This window comes from Mastigoproctus giganteus, chromosome 8 (assembly GCF_048544385.1).
Source record: "Mastigoproctus giganteus isolate SK-2022 chromosome 8, ASM4854438v1, whole genome shotgun sequence".
NCBI classification, from domain to species: Eukaryota; Metazoa; Arthropoda; class Arachnida; order Uropygi; family Thelyphonidae; genus Mastigoproctus; species Mastigoproctus giganteus.
The window spans coordinates 10,381,238-10,397,444 of record NC_143582.1 but is presented as its reverse complement, the minus strand read 5'-3'; the positions used below and the strand labels follow the sequence as shown (position 1 = coordinate 10,397,444).

At 35.8% G+C, this 16,207-nt stretch overlaps 1 protein-coding gene across 1 annotated transcript in view; it reads right to left on the bottom strand.

Annotated features, from left to right (window-relative positions):
- The window catches only part of LOC150081240 (syntaxin-binding protein 5-like), a 416,184-nt gene that overhangs the window by 29,353 nt on the left and 370,624 nt on the right, over positions 1-16,207 (bottom strand). The window contains exons 24-25 of the mRNA XM_090379469.1: positions 15,503-15,611; positions 7,866-7,961 (exon numbers count right to left, since the gene is read on the bottom strand). Coding sequence (XP_090235595.1) covers positions 7,866-7,961; positions 15,503-15,611 — 205 coding nt within the window. The remainder of the gene's footprint in view (positions 1-7,865; positions 7,962-15,502; positions 15,612-16,207) is intronic.

Below are 16,207 nucleotides of genomic sequence, written 5' to 3'. Positions count from 1 at the left end.
AATTCACAAATCCAGCAACTTGAAAGCACATGCCAAAAAAGGACACAAGGTCATCTCCATAAGCAATGTATACTTTCAAAAGTGATTCAAAATAATCATTTCTATCAACAGTGTGTAGACTTAAATTCCTGCATATTTCACTTTGTTTACACTTTTGAAACTATTTAATTAGGCATCAAAGATCCGGTTCTAAATAGGATGACATGTCTTTTAACTGTCCATATCAGCATGCGTGGTGGCACTTCCTATCCCTGTCAGTTAAACAAGGAATATCCCTCAGGGATGTGCCTTGGGTTGTCTCTTGTTTGAAATTTTTTTTTTTGGTTGCTATTTCCTTTGATGAGGTTCTTGCTAATTATTTATTGTAGGTCTTACTAATTATTTATGCTGATGAAATCAAGTTTTTTTCCCCCTATATTCAAGTGACCAAATCCTTAGCATTCCAATGCAGGACATCTGGGGGGTTCAATCCCCCCCCCCCCTTGAAACAATATACACATTTTTAAAAAAATTTTTATATATAAAAAATATTCACATACAAAATAAAAATTAAATATACTGATTTCTTTGAACTAAACTTATAAAATATCAAAGTTCTTAAAAAAAAAAAATATATATATATATATACACATTAAATATAATTTTAAAATAAAAGCTTCAGTGGATGAAAAAAAAAGGTTTCAGTTGATGAAAAAATAAATCAGGTATGCCATAATTAAATAGATGCACCTATAAGTGCAAAGCAGCATTAAAGGATGCAAAAGTATATATAAGTATGTATGAATAGATATATTAGATAAAGTATGCATAGATGGGGGTGAAAATTACACAAAGTGTCAGTGACTAGAAGGGTACGGATAGTAGAAAAAGTATAGCAGATTTGTAAAAGGTGAAAGAATATTAATATCCTAAAAGTTATGATGAATTAAGAAAACTATGGGCTGAATTACAAAGCCAATAGGAGGTGAGTGAACTGTAAAGTAAAATTAATAATAAGATAAAATACAATTCAAATAAAATAAAATAAGATAAAACACTTGACCATGTATCAGTATTTACTTCAGCTGACATCAGATTCTGCATATCTGCCTTACCTGTATTCAACTTTTATCTAAATATGCCCACCCACATTTGATAACAGCTTTACCACTTTTTATTTTATTTTATTTGTATTGAATTTTACCTTATTATTAATAATATTACTTTACAGTTCAGTCACCTCCTGTTGGCTTTGTAATTCAGCCCATAATTTTCTTAATTCATCATAACTTTTAGGATATTAACATTCTTTCACCTTTTACAAATCTACTACACTTCTTTTTCTACTATCCTTATCCTTCTAGTCACTGGCACTTTGTGTAATTTTCACTTCCATCTATGCATACTTTATCTAATATATCTATTCATACATACTACATACTTATATACACTGTGCTGCCACTTTATTAGGTACACCTCTGCTGTGCACACAAATGGTTTGTCCCACAACGTTGCAAGTCACATGACCACAGCTGTGGATATAAATGCAGCAGAACAACCTTTCTAGTATCAGTTAAGTGCACAAATCATAGCAAGAATGGGGAAAAGGAGTGAGCTATCGAACATGGCATGGTAGCAGGTGCAAGATGAGTTGGACAAAGCATCTCTGAAACAGCAGGTCTCCTGAACTTTTCACACACCACAGTTTCAAGGGTGTATCGAGAATGGTGCAATGAACAGAAAACATCCTCTTAATGGCACTCCTGTGGAAGAAAATCGCTTGTTGATGAGAGGTCAGAGGAGGATGGCTAGAATTGTGCAAGCAAACAGATGGGCCACAATGTCATACATCACGTCAGAATACAACTTGGTGCGCAGAACAAAATATCGCAATGGACCACTAGTCATACTTTGTCGCAAATGGGCTACAACAGCCGACAGCCCACATCGTGTACCTTTGTTATCAATAAAGAACAAAAGAGCATGCTTCCTGTGGGCACAGCAACACCAGCACTGGACTATCGAGGATTGGAAAACAGTTGCTTGGTCTGACGAGTCGAAGTTCCTGGTGCATCATGTTGATGCAAGGCTCAGAATTTGGTGAAAACAACATGAATCCATGGACCTGTCATATCTGACGAGTATTGTGCAAAGTGATGGGGGCAGTGTTATGGTGTGGGGAATGTTTTCTTGGCACACGTCAGGTCCATTGATACCCATGGATTCACGTCTGAATGCCACATCGTACCTAAACATCTCTGCTGACCAAGTGCATCAGTTCATGTTGACAGTTTATCCTCGGTCAGATGGTTATTTCCCACAGGATAATGGACCGGTGCACAAAGCCCGAATCACTATGGAATTGGTTCCAGGAACATGACAATGACTTTTCTTTGCTGCAGTGGCCCGCTCAGTCCGCGGATCTCAATCCTATTGAACATCTTTGGGATGAGCTGGAAAGGGCTGTTCGCTGTAGGCCTACACCTCAGTCGAATCTCAAGAAACTGCATGACATTCTATTCCTGCACAACATTTTCAGCATCTTGTTCAATCCATGTCTAGATGAATTCAGGCTGTTTTGAAGACTAAAGGAAGCTCAACACGCTACTAGGCAGGTGTACCTAATAAAGTGGCAGCACAGTGTATGTATAAAGTAAAGTGCAGCCATTATCAACCCACTGCAGGGTGGAAGCCTCCTCAACAATTCATGCTGAGGGAAATGGACCATAATCTGCCACGCTGGTCCAGTGCGGGTTGGCAGATCGACCGTATTCAGCAGTCAGGGGCTTGAACCCCGGTCTATTCAAAGAGCGTGTGCTACTGCACTCCCGCTCCTGCCCACTCGGCTACGGAGTGTATGTATATATATATGTATATATGTATATATTTTTTTTTTATTAATTTTTTTTTTTTTTTCATAGAAAGGCTGAAATTCAGTATGCGGCACCCCTCATCTTATGCTACATAACGAACAGAGGGTTGCATGAAGGACGTGAACTGAGAAAAATAATTGTAATTAAAAGGGAAAAGAAAAAAAAAAAAAAAACACTAATTAGAGGGGTCATGTTTTAATCAATTTTCATTTTTGTTTAGTGAAAAAAGGTTAGGTTTTCTCTGAGAAATAATAAAAATACGTACTTCTTTTAAAAATAAAAAGAAGAGAAATTAAATAATATAATTAAATATATTTTTCTGCTGAGTGAATTTTTCTTAATTCTTCCTTATTTGCTATTTCTTCATAAAATTCTTAACAAGAATTAGCAAAATTTCACTTAACTTGTAGTATTGCTTTCAGTGTTTCGACAGTCAGCTGTGTTTTTGTTGATGTCCACAGCTTATTTACTATCAAAAAAAAAAACTCTTTCCATTATACTACTAGTTCCCAGCAAACATAATGCAACTGATTTACATTATGTTTGCCATTAAGTATGGAAGCTACATGTTCAATCCAGGACGGTTTGCAATGCGGGGCAAACGACTGAATTTCGGGACTATCCTGAATAATCCAGGATGTCTGGTCACTTTACCCTATATCTATCCTATCTGACTGCATGGATCTTCAGTTGGCTAGTGAACAACTGAGTGAAATCTCAGTCTTAATCTTAACTCTGACAGGTGTTTTATGTTTCACTTAAACTATTATACTTAAAATCTGTAATTGGTTCAGCCATTTTCATATAAGCCCTTAAAGCATAGAAGCACTATGGGGAGAAGGATTCAAAAAAAAAGATTTGAATTCACCCAGAAGTAATTGTGATAAAAGATGGAAACAAACCATGTATTACAATTTCTCAACACAACCACTAGACAAAATTATGCATTTTTGCCACCTCTCAATAAACTTCCACAGGCCAGTTTTGTAGAAGACCTCTGACTTTCCTTTAAACCAGTGGTTCTCAATGGGAGCCATGCCATATTTCTGGGGGCCACAGGTAAAAGTCAAAAATTGGGAGCCATGGAAACTGTTAAGTGGGTCACGAAAAGTTCACTTCTAAAATAAAATTATTACTGATATAAAAAAGAAATTAATGAGATCCTTGTGGATCTCACTAAACTAAGGAACAATAATATTATTGTAATATTTTTTGTTAGGAGCATAACTGTATATTGTGAATAAACAAAATATTATGAGTAAAAATTCTATCATAAATAAAGATTGTAGTTAATAAACTCCTTTTTTTATTATTAATATTCCTTATATTATAAACAAATAATACATGTTAGAAATAAAAGGTGCAGTTGATAAAGTACATAATTATTATTAATATTACATTTATTATAATTAAACAATATGAAGGTTGGGGCCATAGAGGTGAATGAAACTCAGAAGTGGGCCACGAGCAAAAAAAAGTGAGAACCACTGCTTTAAACCGCAATTCAGCAGCAGAAATCATGTTATCATCAGCAGCAAAGTGTTTTCCACAAAAAAAGGACTGAGGCAAGAAAGAGAAAGAAATCTGAGGGTGTAAGGTTGGGCTAATAAGCAGCATGTAGCAATATTTGGAATATGGCATCTCTGCAGCATGCAAGGAATGTGCAGAGTCATTATTGTGGAACAGGCATACACACCTTTTGACAGCTTTTCCCATCTTTTTTTCTTTTATAACAGCATGTAGCTTTATAAGGAGGCTAGAATAATACTTTGCCATCACAGTTCCATCTTTTGAAGGTAATCTGTTAGTATTATACTATGCTGATCTCAAAAAAACTGACAGCATTACCTTTAGCATTAGCATTAGTAGAGGCATTTGATGCAAGAAAGCAAGCTTATGCAACATCAGCCAAAAAAAAAATAAAAATAAATAAAAAATAACCACTTCTGCTTCCAATAACCACCTTGCCAGCACTTGGTTGCACCTTTGCCTTTTTTGGAAGGGGTGATTCATGCTTCCGCTGTTTTGATATTTGTTTAGATTCAGGATCATAGTGATGGATCCAAATTTCATCCATGGTGATTACCCATGAAAAAAACTCCTCTGTTTTTACTGGCACATCAACACATTTCATGTGCACATTGTGTTCTTTCTTTCTTCTAGTAAGGGAGTCAGAAGTCCGAGAACCCATCCAGCACACTATACTCATATGCAACTGTTGATGGATGACATCCTTCACAAATCCTACACTAATTTGGTAGGATTTGTGAAGGACTGGATTTGACCTTCCAGGATTAATGCCTTAATTTTTGCAACACTATCTTCTGTTGCAGCAGTTGATGGGCATCTCCTGTGATTTCTTCATCATGCACTGAGGTTCTTCCACATTTGAATTGTTTATACAATTGTGCAACAACATTGTACCCTGGGCAGTCTTCTCCATAAACAGTGGCCAATTCTTCATGGATTGTTTTGGGTGTTTTCGCTTGCAAAAAAAAAAAAAGGAAACGAATCACTGATCTGTATTTCACTTTATCCACTGTGACACTTCACCTCATTTAGCACTGCAAAGAAAAAAAAAAGAATTTTTCAGATTGAAACCAAAATTTGTGTGATTGCTGAAGAGATTTCAAGGTATCACACAAAAAAAAAAAAAAAATTCTCATTTTGCTATCACACTACTTCTGGGTGAATGCAATCTCTTTTTGAACCCCAACCCCCTTTGTTCACAGGTTTCCGGCATCCCCTCCCGCCCCATCTCCTTCAACCGATGCATGGTGCTAAGTACTATAGATTTTGATACCTTTCGTGTTTGGGGTTTTCATAAAGAGAAAAAAAAAAAAAAAAATTTTCCTTTATTGATCTTTTTCAGAGTAGTATTTTTACTATTAATGCATTCAAAAATGTAATTTGAATGGAATTTGCTGCTGCTTCCTAATGTTTTTTTACTAGCATGTAATGGTAATGCATATATTGTATACTACATATATATACATAAACAAATACCATCATGTAAACAGACTTCTCTTTGTAATCTGCATATTCTTTGTAAAATATTGACTTATTTAAGAAATTATATTCTGTTTCTGGCAATAAATTAATAAACATTTATAATATATGGCTAGGAAGTTCAAAGTCCAGCTGTCCAACACCCAGACATTAAGATTTGTGGCATATTTTTCTGGCAAATTGAATTGTCTATTTTTTTTCCAAAATAGACAATTCAATTTGTTGTTGTTACAAATTAATTTAAGCTATCAACAGTACTGACAAACTGGTTCTCCAAATTCAGTTATATTAAAGTAAAATTCAAATAATATTTAACTTATCACTTCAAAAAATTTCACTAGTAGCTTGGCAACTCCGTAGCCAGGTGAGAAGGAGCAGCACTGCGTAGCACACGCTTCTTGATTAGACCGGGGTTCAAGCCCATGACCACCAAATACGGAGGATGCGGAAAGGTCAGGGAATGACCACCGCATAGTCCGGGAGCAATATGGCCTTAGTTGCTAATGCTCCTAAAAACCAAATAACAACACCATTAGCTTTATATTTATGCATTTGTTTGGAAACTAGCACTTTCAACTGCAGTAAGTAAAAACGATATGGTCTTGCTCATGATAGAAAGTGTGCTGGCCACCAAATAAGTCCACAATTTACCAAATTTTATTCATTTAATTATTTTCTGAAAAACTGCAATAGATATGGCTGTAACCTTAATTGTATTTTTACCATACATATTTTTACTGTATACAAAAATACATACAGTAAAATTTGGCATGAAATGTTGTGCAACAGTCAATTCATCATCCATCAACTATGTGACATTCATGAAGTGCCACTTCATGAAGTGCCTTTACTAAGAGGGGAGAGAGTGTTTTAGTTCATATTTCTGAACTTCTGATTCTACTGGCCACAAAAGTTTGAGTTACTAAATGTACATTTATTATCTTTGAAACTAAACCTTTACTGATATTATTTTTATTAATCTTTTTACAAGTTAAATCTTTACTGCTTTTTAAAGTGAGGGTACATATCATCTCTTAATAAAAAAAACACCAAAATAAAAACCCACAGAAAGAAATTTGCTTGATGTAGTTACAGTACAGGTATTGTTTGGAAAACTAGAAAATTCTGAAAACTGGCTTGCGTCCATTCTTAAGTTTTCCGGATTAAATATTTGATTCTGCATTACATACCAAAACATCACAATCCAGACTCTGAATTCTGAATAAAATGTACCACATTGTGTTTCCTTCTCTGAATTGACTCTTTTTTCACATTGATCTCATGATGATTCACACTGTTTTAATGAAGGTGTTATAATAATTGTAGAACACTTTCTCACAGCCACTAAAGCAGCAGGAAAGTGTTCAATATTGATCATGAAATTTGGGAGGGATCTAAAAGTCTTTTACTTTTATTTCTAAAAAGTATGAAAAAAACATCTTGTAAAAAATATCTTGTGCATTATTTTGTTTCTGTTTTTTCCCCCTCATTACTTTTTTAATGGAATATTACTGAAGTGATTTTGTATATGAATGCTTCTGTATTTGGACATGACCCAAAAGGATAAAAGAATAAATAAAAATAAAATAATACACTTAATAAAAACAAGTAAATAAGTTAGAAAAATTATCAAAAAGTAGATTGCCATTCTGCTAAGACATTTTCCCTTTAATTGTATGTGCATTTTGATATTTCATATTCAGTTAGATTTATTGTCTAAAAACTAGAAAAGTCCAATACCCAGAAATTTTAAGGCTTCAGCTGCCGGATTTCAGATTTTGCACCTCTATTATTTATTATACTATATTACATTACATCATACAATATCAGTCATGCAGAACCAGTGTTGTTCATTCAATTAATACCGACCAGACTACAATTTATCAAGAAAATTATTTTATTCCACACCATAACTGTAACTAAATCATATATTATGAAAACTTTAAATATTGCAATTTTAGTTACATGGAATAGAAATACTTTACGGGAAATAATCAAACTTACCAAAAAGAAGCAGATATTGTAAATCTCTGCACTTCTGAGGGTGTTGCCAAGTATATCCCATGCCCATTAGTGCCAAAACAAAATGTTTTCAGTATCCTAAAAGATCATATCAGGTTGCAATTTAAAAACGACATATGATATATAAATATTCAGCAAATCCAAATTCAAGTAATAATTAAAAAAAAGCTATTTTACTGAAAAATAAGTTGGTAAGCATTTTATAAATATAACTTGTCAAACTAACTAATTTTGATCAAATAGTAGAGGCTATAGACAGGGAAACATCTGTCAACTTTTAGAAAATAGAATTCAGAAATTCTTTAATACAGATCTGTCTTTCAGCTGGAATGACAGAATATGCTGAAACGTTCCTCTCAAATTAAGTATATGTCACTGATACATACCATTAGTAGAGGCATATGATGCAAGAATGCAAGCTTATACAGCATCAGCAAAACAGAAAAAAAAAAATTAAAAAATTCCCATTTCACCCATCCATTTGCTCCAAACGTTTGTCCACTTCTTCCTTGAATTCATTTAAGTTATCAACTTCCACAACAACAGATGGAGGTTTGTTCCAGCAATTAACTACCTGCTGGCTAAAGGCAAATTTCCACACATCTATTTGACAACTGTCTTTCCTCAATTTCCATTTAGGTCCCCTCAGGTTTGTAATCCGAGCAAGAGGAAGACTCCCATCAGCATTAAGCTTCCTCAATCCATTCAAGGCCTTATACACCTCAATCAGATCACCTCACAGGTGCCTAGTCTTCAGATGCTGCAATTTGTAGAACTTAAGCTTTTCTTCGTAAGAGCACCCCTTTCTTCCCCTCACAAGTCTTGTTGCCCTTTTCTGTACTCATCCTAGCAACTCTACATCCTTCCTAAAATGAGGCTTCCAGACTTGTATGCAATACTCATGGTGTAGTGATTATTAGCATTACCATTAGTAGAGGCATACGATGCAAGAAAGCAAGCTTATGCAGCATCATCCATAAAAAAAAAAAAAAAAAAAAAAAACAGTACGATTTCACCCCTCTGTTCATTCTAAATACCTGTTCAGCTCAGCCTTAAATTTATTTAGGCTATCAACTTCCACAACAAAAGATGGAAGTCTGTTCCACCAACCAACTACTCAGTGGCTAAAGGCAAACTTCTGCACATTTATCCTACAACTGTCTTTCCTCAATTTGAATTTATTCCCTCTCAGGTGATTATTCTGAGCAAGAGGAAGAATCCTATCAGCATTCAGCATGCTAAAATCATTCAAGGCTTTATACACCTCAATCAGATCACCTCGTAGGTGCCTAAGTCTCCAAACACTGTAATCTGCAGAACTTAAGCCTTACTTCGTAAGAGCAACTCTTTGTTCCATTCACTAATCTTGTTGCCTTTCTCTGTACTCATTCCAACAGCTCTACATCCTTCTTAAAATGAGGCCTCCAGACCTGTACACAGTATTCAAGGTATGGCCTGACCATCGCCTTATACAAGGGGATATCACTTCCTTATCCCTGCTAGAAAAATTCCTGTATATCATTGACAATAAACCATGAGCTACTCTTGCAGACCATCTGCACTGCTCAGAAAACTTCATATCTGCCTGCACAATTACCCCTAGGTCCTTTTCATTCTCTGCACCTGTCAGGTGTAGTACCACAGAGTTGATACATTTCTCTGGGATCACTGCTTCCCATATGTAGTACTTTACATTTGTCAATGTTAAACTTCATTTGACACCTCTCAGCCCATCTGATCAACTTTTCTAGATCCTGTTGCAGCAGCGTACTGTCATTAGTGTCATTAACAACTCTGCCAACCTTTGTATTGTCTGCAAAACTTGGACATTAAGTCTGATATACAATCATCAATATCATTTACAAATACAGAAAACAATGGACCCAACACAGAACCCTGAGGGACTCCACTAATAACATTAGTCCACGAAGAGCAGTGTCCATTGATTACCACTCTGTCTTCTCCCACTCAACCATCCCTTTATCCATAGTAGCAATTTGACTCCAATGTCGCACTGCTCCAATTTGTGCAGCAGTCTTCCATGTGCAACAGTATCAAAAGCCTTTATAAGATCCAAATATATGATATCAAAGTTATTCCCTGCATCCAGTTGCTTTGTGACCACATCATAGTATCCAATCAAATTGGTCAGACAAGACTTCCCCTTAACAAACCCAACCTTGTCCAAGCTATAAGAGGTGATTAACCCCTTATACAAGGGGATAATCACCTCTTTATCCCTGCTAGAAAAATTCCTGTATATCAACGACAAGACGTCATGACCTGTTCCAGCAGTCTGTCTTCACTGCTCAGAAAACTTCATATCTGACTGGCACAATTACCCCCAGGTCTCTTTCATTCTCCACACCCTGAGTGTAACATCACACAGTTCGCACATTTCTGCTGCTGCTACCCAATGTCAATGTTAAACTTCAGTTGCCACTTCTCAGCCCATCTATCCAACTTTTCTAGATCTTGGTGCAGTAGCATACTGTCATTACTGTTATTAATAATGCCAATCTTTGTATCATCTGCAAACTTTGACATTAAGCTTCATCAATATCATTGATAAATATAGAAAACAACAATGGGCCCAACGCCAAAACCTGGGGGACACCATTAATAATATTAATCCACAAAGAGCAGTGTCCATTGATTACTACTCTGTCTTCTCCCAATTCAACCATCCTTTTATCCATTTAGCAACTTGCACTTAATGCCATACAAAGGGTACTAGGAAAGTTTTGCAATACAGCTTTGTTTATTTAATTTTTTCAAAGTAATTTCCTCTACATTCAATACACCTCTCCATCCTCCGAAACCAATCTTTAAACCAGTTCTGCCAAGTTTCACTAGGGAGTAAAGCACACTCGTTGTCCCAAGCCCGTAGAAGGTCCTCATCACTGGAAAACCGCCTCCCCTTTTAGCTTCATTTTCACATGCGGGAACAGTGCAAAGTCGCAGGGAGCAAGGTCTGGACTGTAGGGAGGGTGCTCCAGAAGTTTCAGTCCTGTTGTGGTCAAATATTCGGTGCAGGCTTTGGCGCGGTGAGTTGGAGCACTATCGTGATGGAGGTACCAGGTGTCCATTCTTGACTTTGGCCGCAGGTTCTTCATAGATCCAATGACTTTAGGCAGGCATTGTTCAGTATACCACTTAGCTGTGACTGTCTTCTGCGTGTCCAAAACGACACGTTCCACAATTCCACTCGATTTGAAAAATACAGTTATCATTTTCTTCTTTACAGATCGGGATTTTCTGACAATTACGGGTGTGTCGTCATCATCAAAGACCCAAACTTTGTTTTGAGCCTTGGTCGGCAGATCGTAATAGTACAGCCAAGTCTCGTCACCTGTCACGATGTTGTTCACATACCGAGATTATCCCTTATCAAACTTTTTTAACATCTCCCGGCACCAAGTCACACGTCGTGTCATCTGCTCTTCAGTCAATTGATGCAGCACCCAGAGGGAACAAAGTTTCTTCACGTGCAAATGATCTTGCAGAATCGAACGAATTGCTGGTGCATTTAGGCCCAAAGTATCCTCTATCTGTTGGTAGGTCACTCGCCTGTTTTCGTCAAGCATTTTCCTCACAGCAGTAACGTTTTCCTCCGTAACTGACGTTCGTGGCCTTCCCGGCCTCTCAGAATCCTCCAGAGTGAAATTTCCCCTTTGGAATTCTCTATACCAGCTGAATATCGTTGTACGATGTGGACAATCATCATCTAGTGCAAGAGTCATTTCTTCTAAGCACTGGTCTATGGTTAAACCAAGCACGAAATTATACCGCAAAGCTGTCCTTATCTCATTTCGTGACCACGATGCCATCGCAAGCACTTTACACTCTCACTACTAATGAATAACTGAGCCCATCGACTTTGCGCCGCGGCTACTATGCACGTATGAACATGTCTCAACATGCAGCAACAAGCAGCTTCCTGTGATTCATTGTTGCGTCATATTGCAAAACTTTCCTAGTACCCTTTGTACTGCTCCAATTTGTTCAGTAGTTTTCCATATGCAACAGTATCAAAAGCTTTCCTAAATCCAAGTATACAATATCAAAATTATTTTTTGCATCCAGCTCCTTTGTGACCACATCATAGTATCCAATCAATTTGGTCAGACACGACTTCTTCTTAGCACTTAGCAAACCCATGCTGTGCCTGAATTATTGCTGCAGTCTTTTCTAGATTATCCTCCAATGCTTCTTTAATCAGTGACTCCATTGTTTTCCATGGTGACATTACTCGTGTCACCCTTTGATCCCCTTTGTGAACTGGAGATACATTTGCACATCTTCAGTCTGTGGGGACCTCCCCTGAGTCCAATGATGCTCTCATAATTAGTTGGAACAAAAAGCCTAGTAGCTTCCAAGATTAATTCCTTGAATGCTTACCATTTAGAATTTGCTGCTGGTAACATCATCAGTTGGTCCATGAAAATTAGTTATTAAAAAAAAAAAAAAAAAAATGGAGAGTTATGAAAGTTGGGAGAGACAAGGAAATTTCAGGGTGCAAACTAAATAAGCAAAAAAATTAAACAAGTCATGGTGGTAATTCTGTGTATTCAAGAAAAGTCCTTAATCAAGGTAGTAGAGTAGAAATGAAAATAAACAACAAAATATGTATAGTCTGAAGTACAGGAAATCAGTAAAACAAACCCATCTGTGACAAAATAGATAGCCAAAAGACAAAATTAACTATTTATAACAGCTAATTTTGCCTTTTGACAAAATTTATAGAAGTTTTTTAAAGCCTATTTTAATCCGAGAGCTGGGTAAGAAATAAAAGGATAGAACAAATTAAATATTAAAATCTTCACATATGGGTTTTTGAAAAAAATTAAATGGAATAAACAGCTGGAAACAATGGCAAGATGATAATGAGGAAGTAATAAAAAAAAAAGTCCAGAGGTAACAAATATCCAATCAAAGATATGTGAAGCTAACTTAAGATGGTATAGACACGTCGGAAGGATGGAAAGAAGAGATTAGCTAAAGAGATATTTTAAGCAATAATAAATGTAACAAGAATAGAGGCAAAGCAGGGGGATGTACTGATGATGTAAAAAAGAATATGAGGAAAGCAAGCTTAATATGGCTCAGAATAAAGATCTAATAGAAAATAAGGTCGCATGGAGAAAAATAAATAGTGAATGGAAGGCAGATAGTTAAGAAAGACTGATTAGTATTGTCATACTGATCTGTAATATCAGGTAATACTCTTTCACCTCTTGAATTTAAATATATCTCATACCTACAGAAACAGTCTACTGTAAACAAGCATAGGACATTCTCCAAAAAATTTACCCCATAAGCTTTGCTCAATCTTTCCTGTGTCACAATGCTTGTTGTGGTTCTCCGAGACCTCAATGTGTCTACTATTACTTTTAAACACAGATAAGAGATTGGCAGCACCTACTGGAAGATTAAGAATTCACACATGAATGGACACATTACAGTATTTACAAAAAACCTTGAAAAAGTACTTGCGTGTACATCTCAAACGTGTAATCAACTACTTCAATCACCACATTTGTCTTAATTATTTTCTTTAAAATGTAGTATACTTGTGGCTACCACAAGTATACTACATTTTGACTTGTGGTCAGGAGTGGGAGTGCAGTAGCACACGATCTTTGAGTAGACTGGGATTCAAGCCCCGACTGCTAAATACGGTCGATCTGCCAACCCACACTGGACCAGCGTGGCAGATTATGGTCCATTTCCCTCAGCATGAATTGTTGAGGAGGTTTCCATCCTGCAGTGGATTGATAATGGCTGCAGTTTACCTTTTACTTATGAATATGTCCAATGGTAGTCTTTGTCAGAGGCTTCCAGATTAAGAAGCCCCTTAACAAAGAAAGAGTAATTTTTCAAGCTTAACCTACAAAACTTTAAAAATCACTCGGAACCGAGTTTCTTTTAAGTTTGGCTTTCTCCAATTTAACATTCCTAACAGCAAGTCATTTTCCTAGTTGATTTTAATGATTATTACTCCAGATTACTTCAATTTTACAATCACATGGCCCAAGGTTTAGAGATACAGGTTTCGCTATTTCCAATAACCTTAGTATTATTAGCATTAGTGGTGTCAAATGATGCAAGGAAACAAGCTGATATAGCATCAGCAAAAAAAAAAAAAAAATCATCTGCACATTCCTATCTAACAATTTATCCATTCTTCCTTAAATTTATTTGAACTAGTCACTTCCACTACACCAGATGGAAGTTTGTTCCAAAAATCAATTACTCTCTGAATGAAGGCAAATTTTTGACATTTATATCCTGCAACTGTCCTTTCTCAATTTAAATTTATGTCCTCTTGTGTGTGTGTCTGAGAAAGAGTAAGGTTGACATCAGCTTTTAGTTTATTCAGTCCACTTAAAGTCTTAAACATTTCAATGAGACCCCTCATAGTTGCCTAATTTCCAAGTGCCACAATGTTCGCAGTCTTCAAGTCTTTCTTGGTAAGATAACCCTTTTGTGCTTCTGACTGATAGGCGCCTCCGTAGCTAGGTGGACAGGAGCAGTAGTGCATAGCACACGCTTCTTGATTATACCGGGGTTCGAGCCCATGACCACCAAATGTGGAGGATGCGGAAAGGTCAGGAAATGACCACCGGCATATCCCCGGAGCAATATGGCCTTAGTTGCTAATGCTCCTAAAAACCAAATAATAACAAATAACATCTGACTGATATTGCTGCTCTTCTCTGTACCTACTGCAACAGATCCACATCCTTCCTAAAATTAGGCTTCCAAACTGTATGCAGTAATCTTACTCAACTTATTCATTTATCTACTAGAATATCAGACAGTCCTAAGAAAACACCTTGTAGTACTCATATTCTTTTCCTCATCACATATGTTTCAATTTATACAGTTAGTTTCCCTGTTCATGTTGGACATGAGAATGGACATGGTACAGGACATAAAGCCCCTGTCCCATGATGATTCTCAAAATGGAGTTGTTTTGCATTAGCACAATGCAAAATGGGATAATAAGCATCATTTTTGTTCCTATTTCCTTGGATGAACTAATATTTTATATCACCTAATCATAATATTTGCTCTGGCCATGTCACAAATTCTTGCAGAAGGATTGAAACTTTTTATTCTGCATTTCACCCTAAACTCTGACCCTCTATCTATCTTTATCAAGATGTGCTAAGACTTTTCTAGATAAGAATAAAATGTATCGAAAGTGACTTGTAGCCGAGTTTCCGACTTAATTTTTTTTTCTTTGTTTGAAAGCTGTAAACAAATCATTAATAAAGCCTAACTCTATTTTGAAACATTAAGGAGTAGGAAATTTGCCTGTTGTCCTATTTAAACTATTGGCAGACAGGATGAAGGAAACTGAATGGTTTCTTTTTATCACTGTTTGAAGAAATCATTTATTTTAGCCTTGACATGGTGACAACATTCCAGAATACATTCAGAAGAACAGACTTTGGGATCCTAAAATGTTTTCTAAGTAATCAATTAGTTTCTTATGTTGAACGTTTGGTTGTAGGGTTTCTTGACATTACAGTCAATAAACAAAGTTTTGCTTTTAAAACATTGAATTAAATTTTTTGCATACATAACAACCAATATTCTTCCCCACTTACCTCATACCCACAAAGGGAAGAAATTCTGTTACTAAAAGTGTTCTTAGAGTTGGGAGACTTAAAATCTTGATTTGCCCCGAAGCTATACAACACGCTAGGCATGGAGAACCTTGAAAAATAACAAATAAAATAAATAAAAAAACGAGAGAGAGATATTTACAGAAGAATAAGTTACAAGATCGTTAACAATAAATAATAATAATAATATAACTATATAACAAGAAAAAGCAATGCGATTTTATCATTAAGCTCATTCATTACGGGATTTATAGTGATAAACTTAATGAGTTATTACAATTAAACTACAGCAAGAATATTCTTTAAAATCACAACTGATTAATAAAAGAAAGAAATTAAAGTATTACTTCAATTAGTATGAAGTTGTTGTATTAGTCCATATTTATAAATGCATCTTCAAATCCCTTTTATTTTTTAATTCTACTAATTTATGAATAGAATTAGTTTGCCTGAAAACATCTTTTGAACAAATGGTTAAATGGAGCAGACAAAGCAGATGCAGGTCTAGATTGATAGTGTTTTTGTTTTGTTTTTTTTGTTTTGTTTTTTAAATACCGAAAAATGATACTAAAAAAAAAAATAAGTTAACAGACTGTTACAATGTTGGTGTCTATATGTTGGTTGACAACTAGGTCAAGAACCTCATGAGGAACTGAAACTGCACTAAATAACTCAAATGTTCCATGC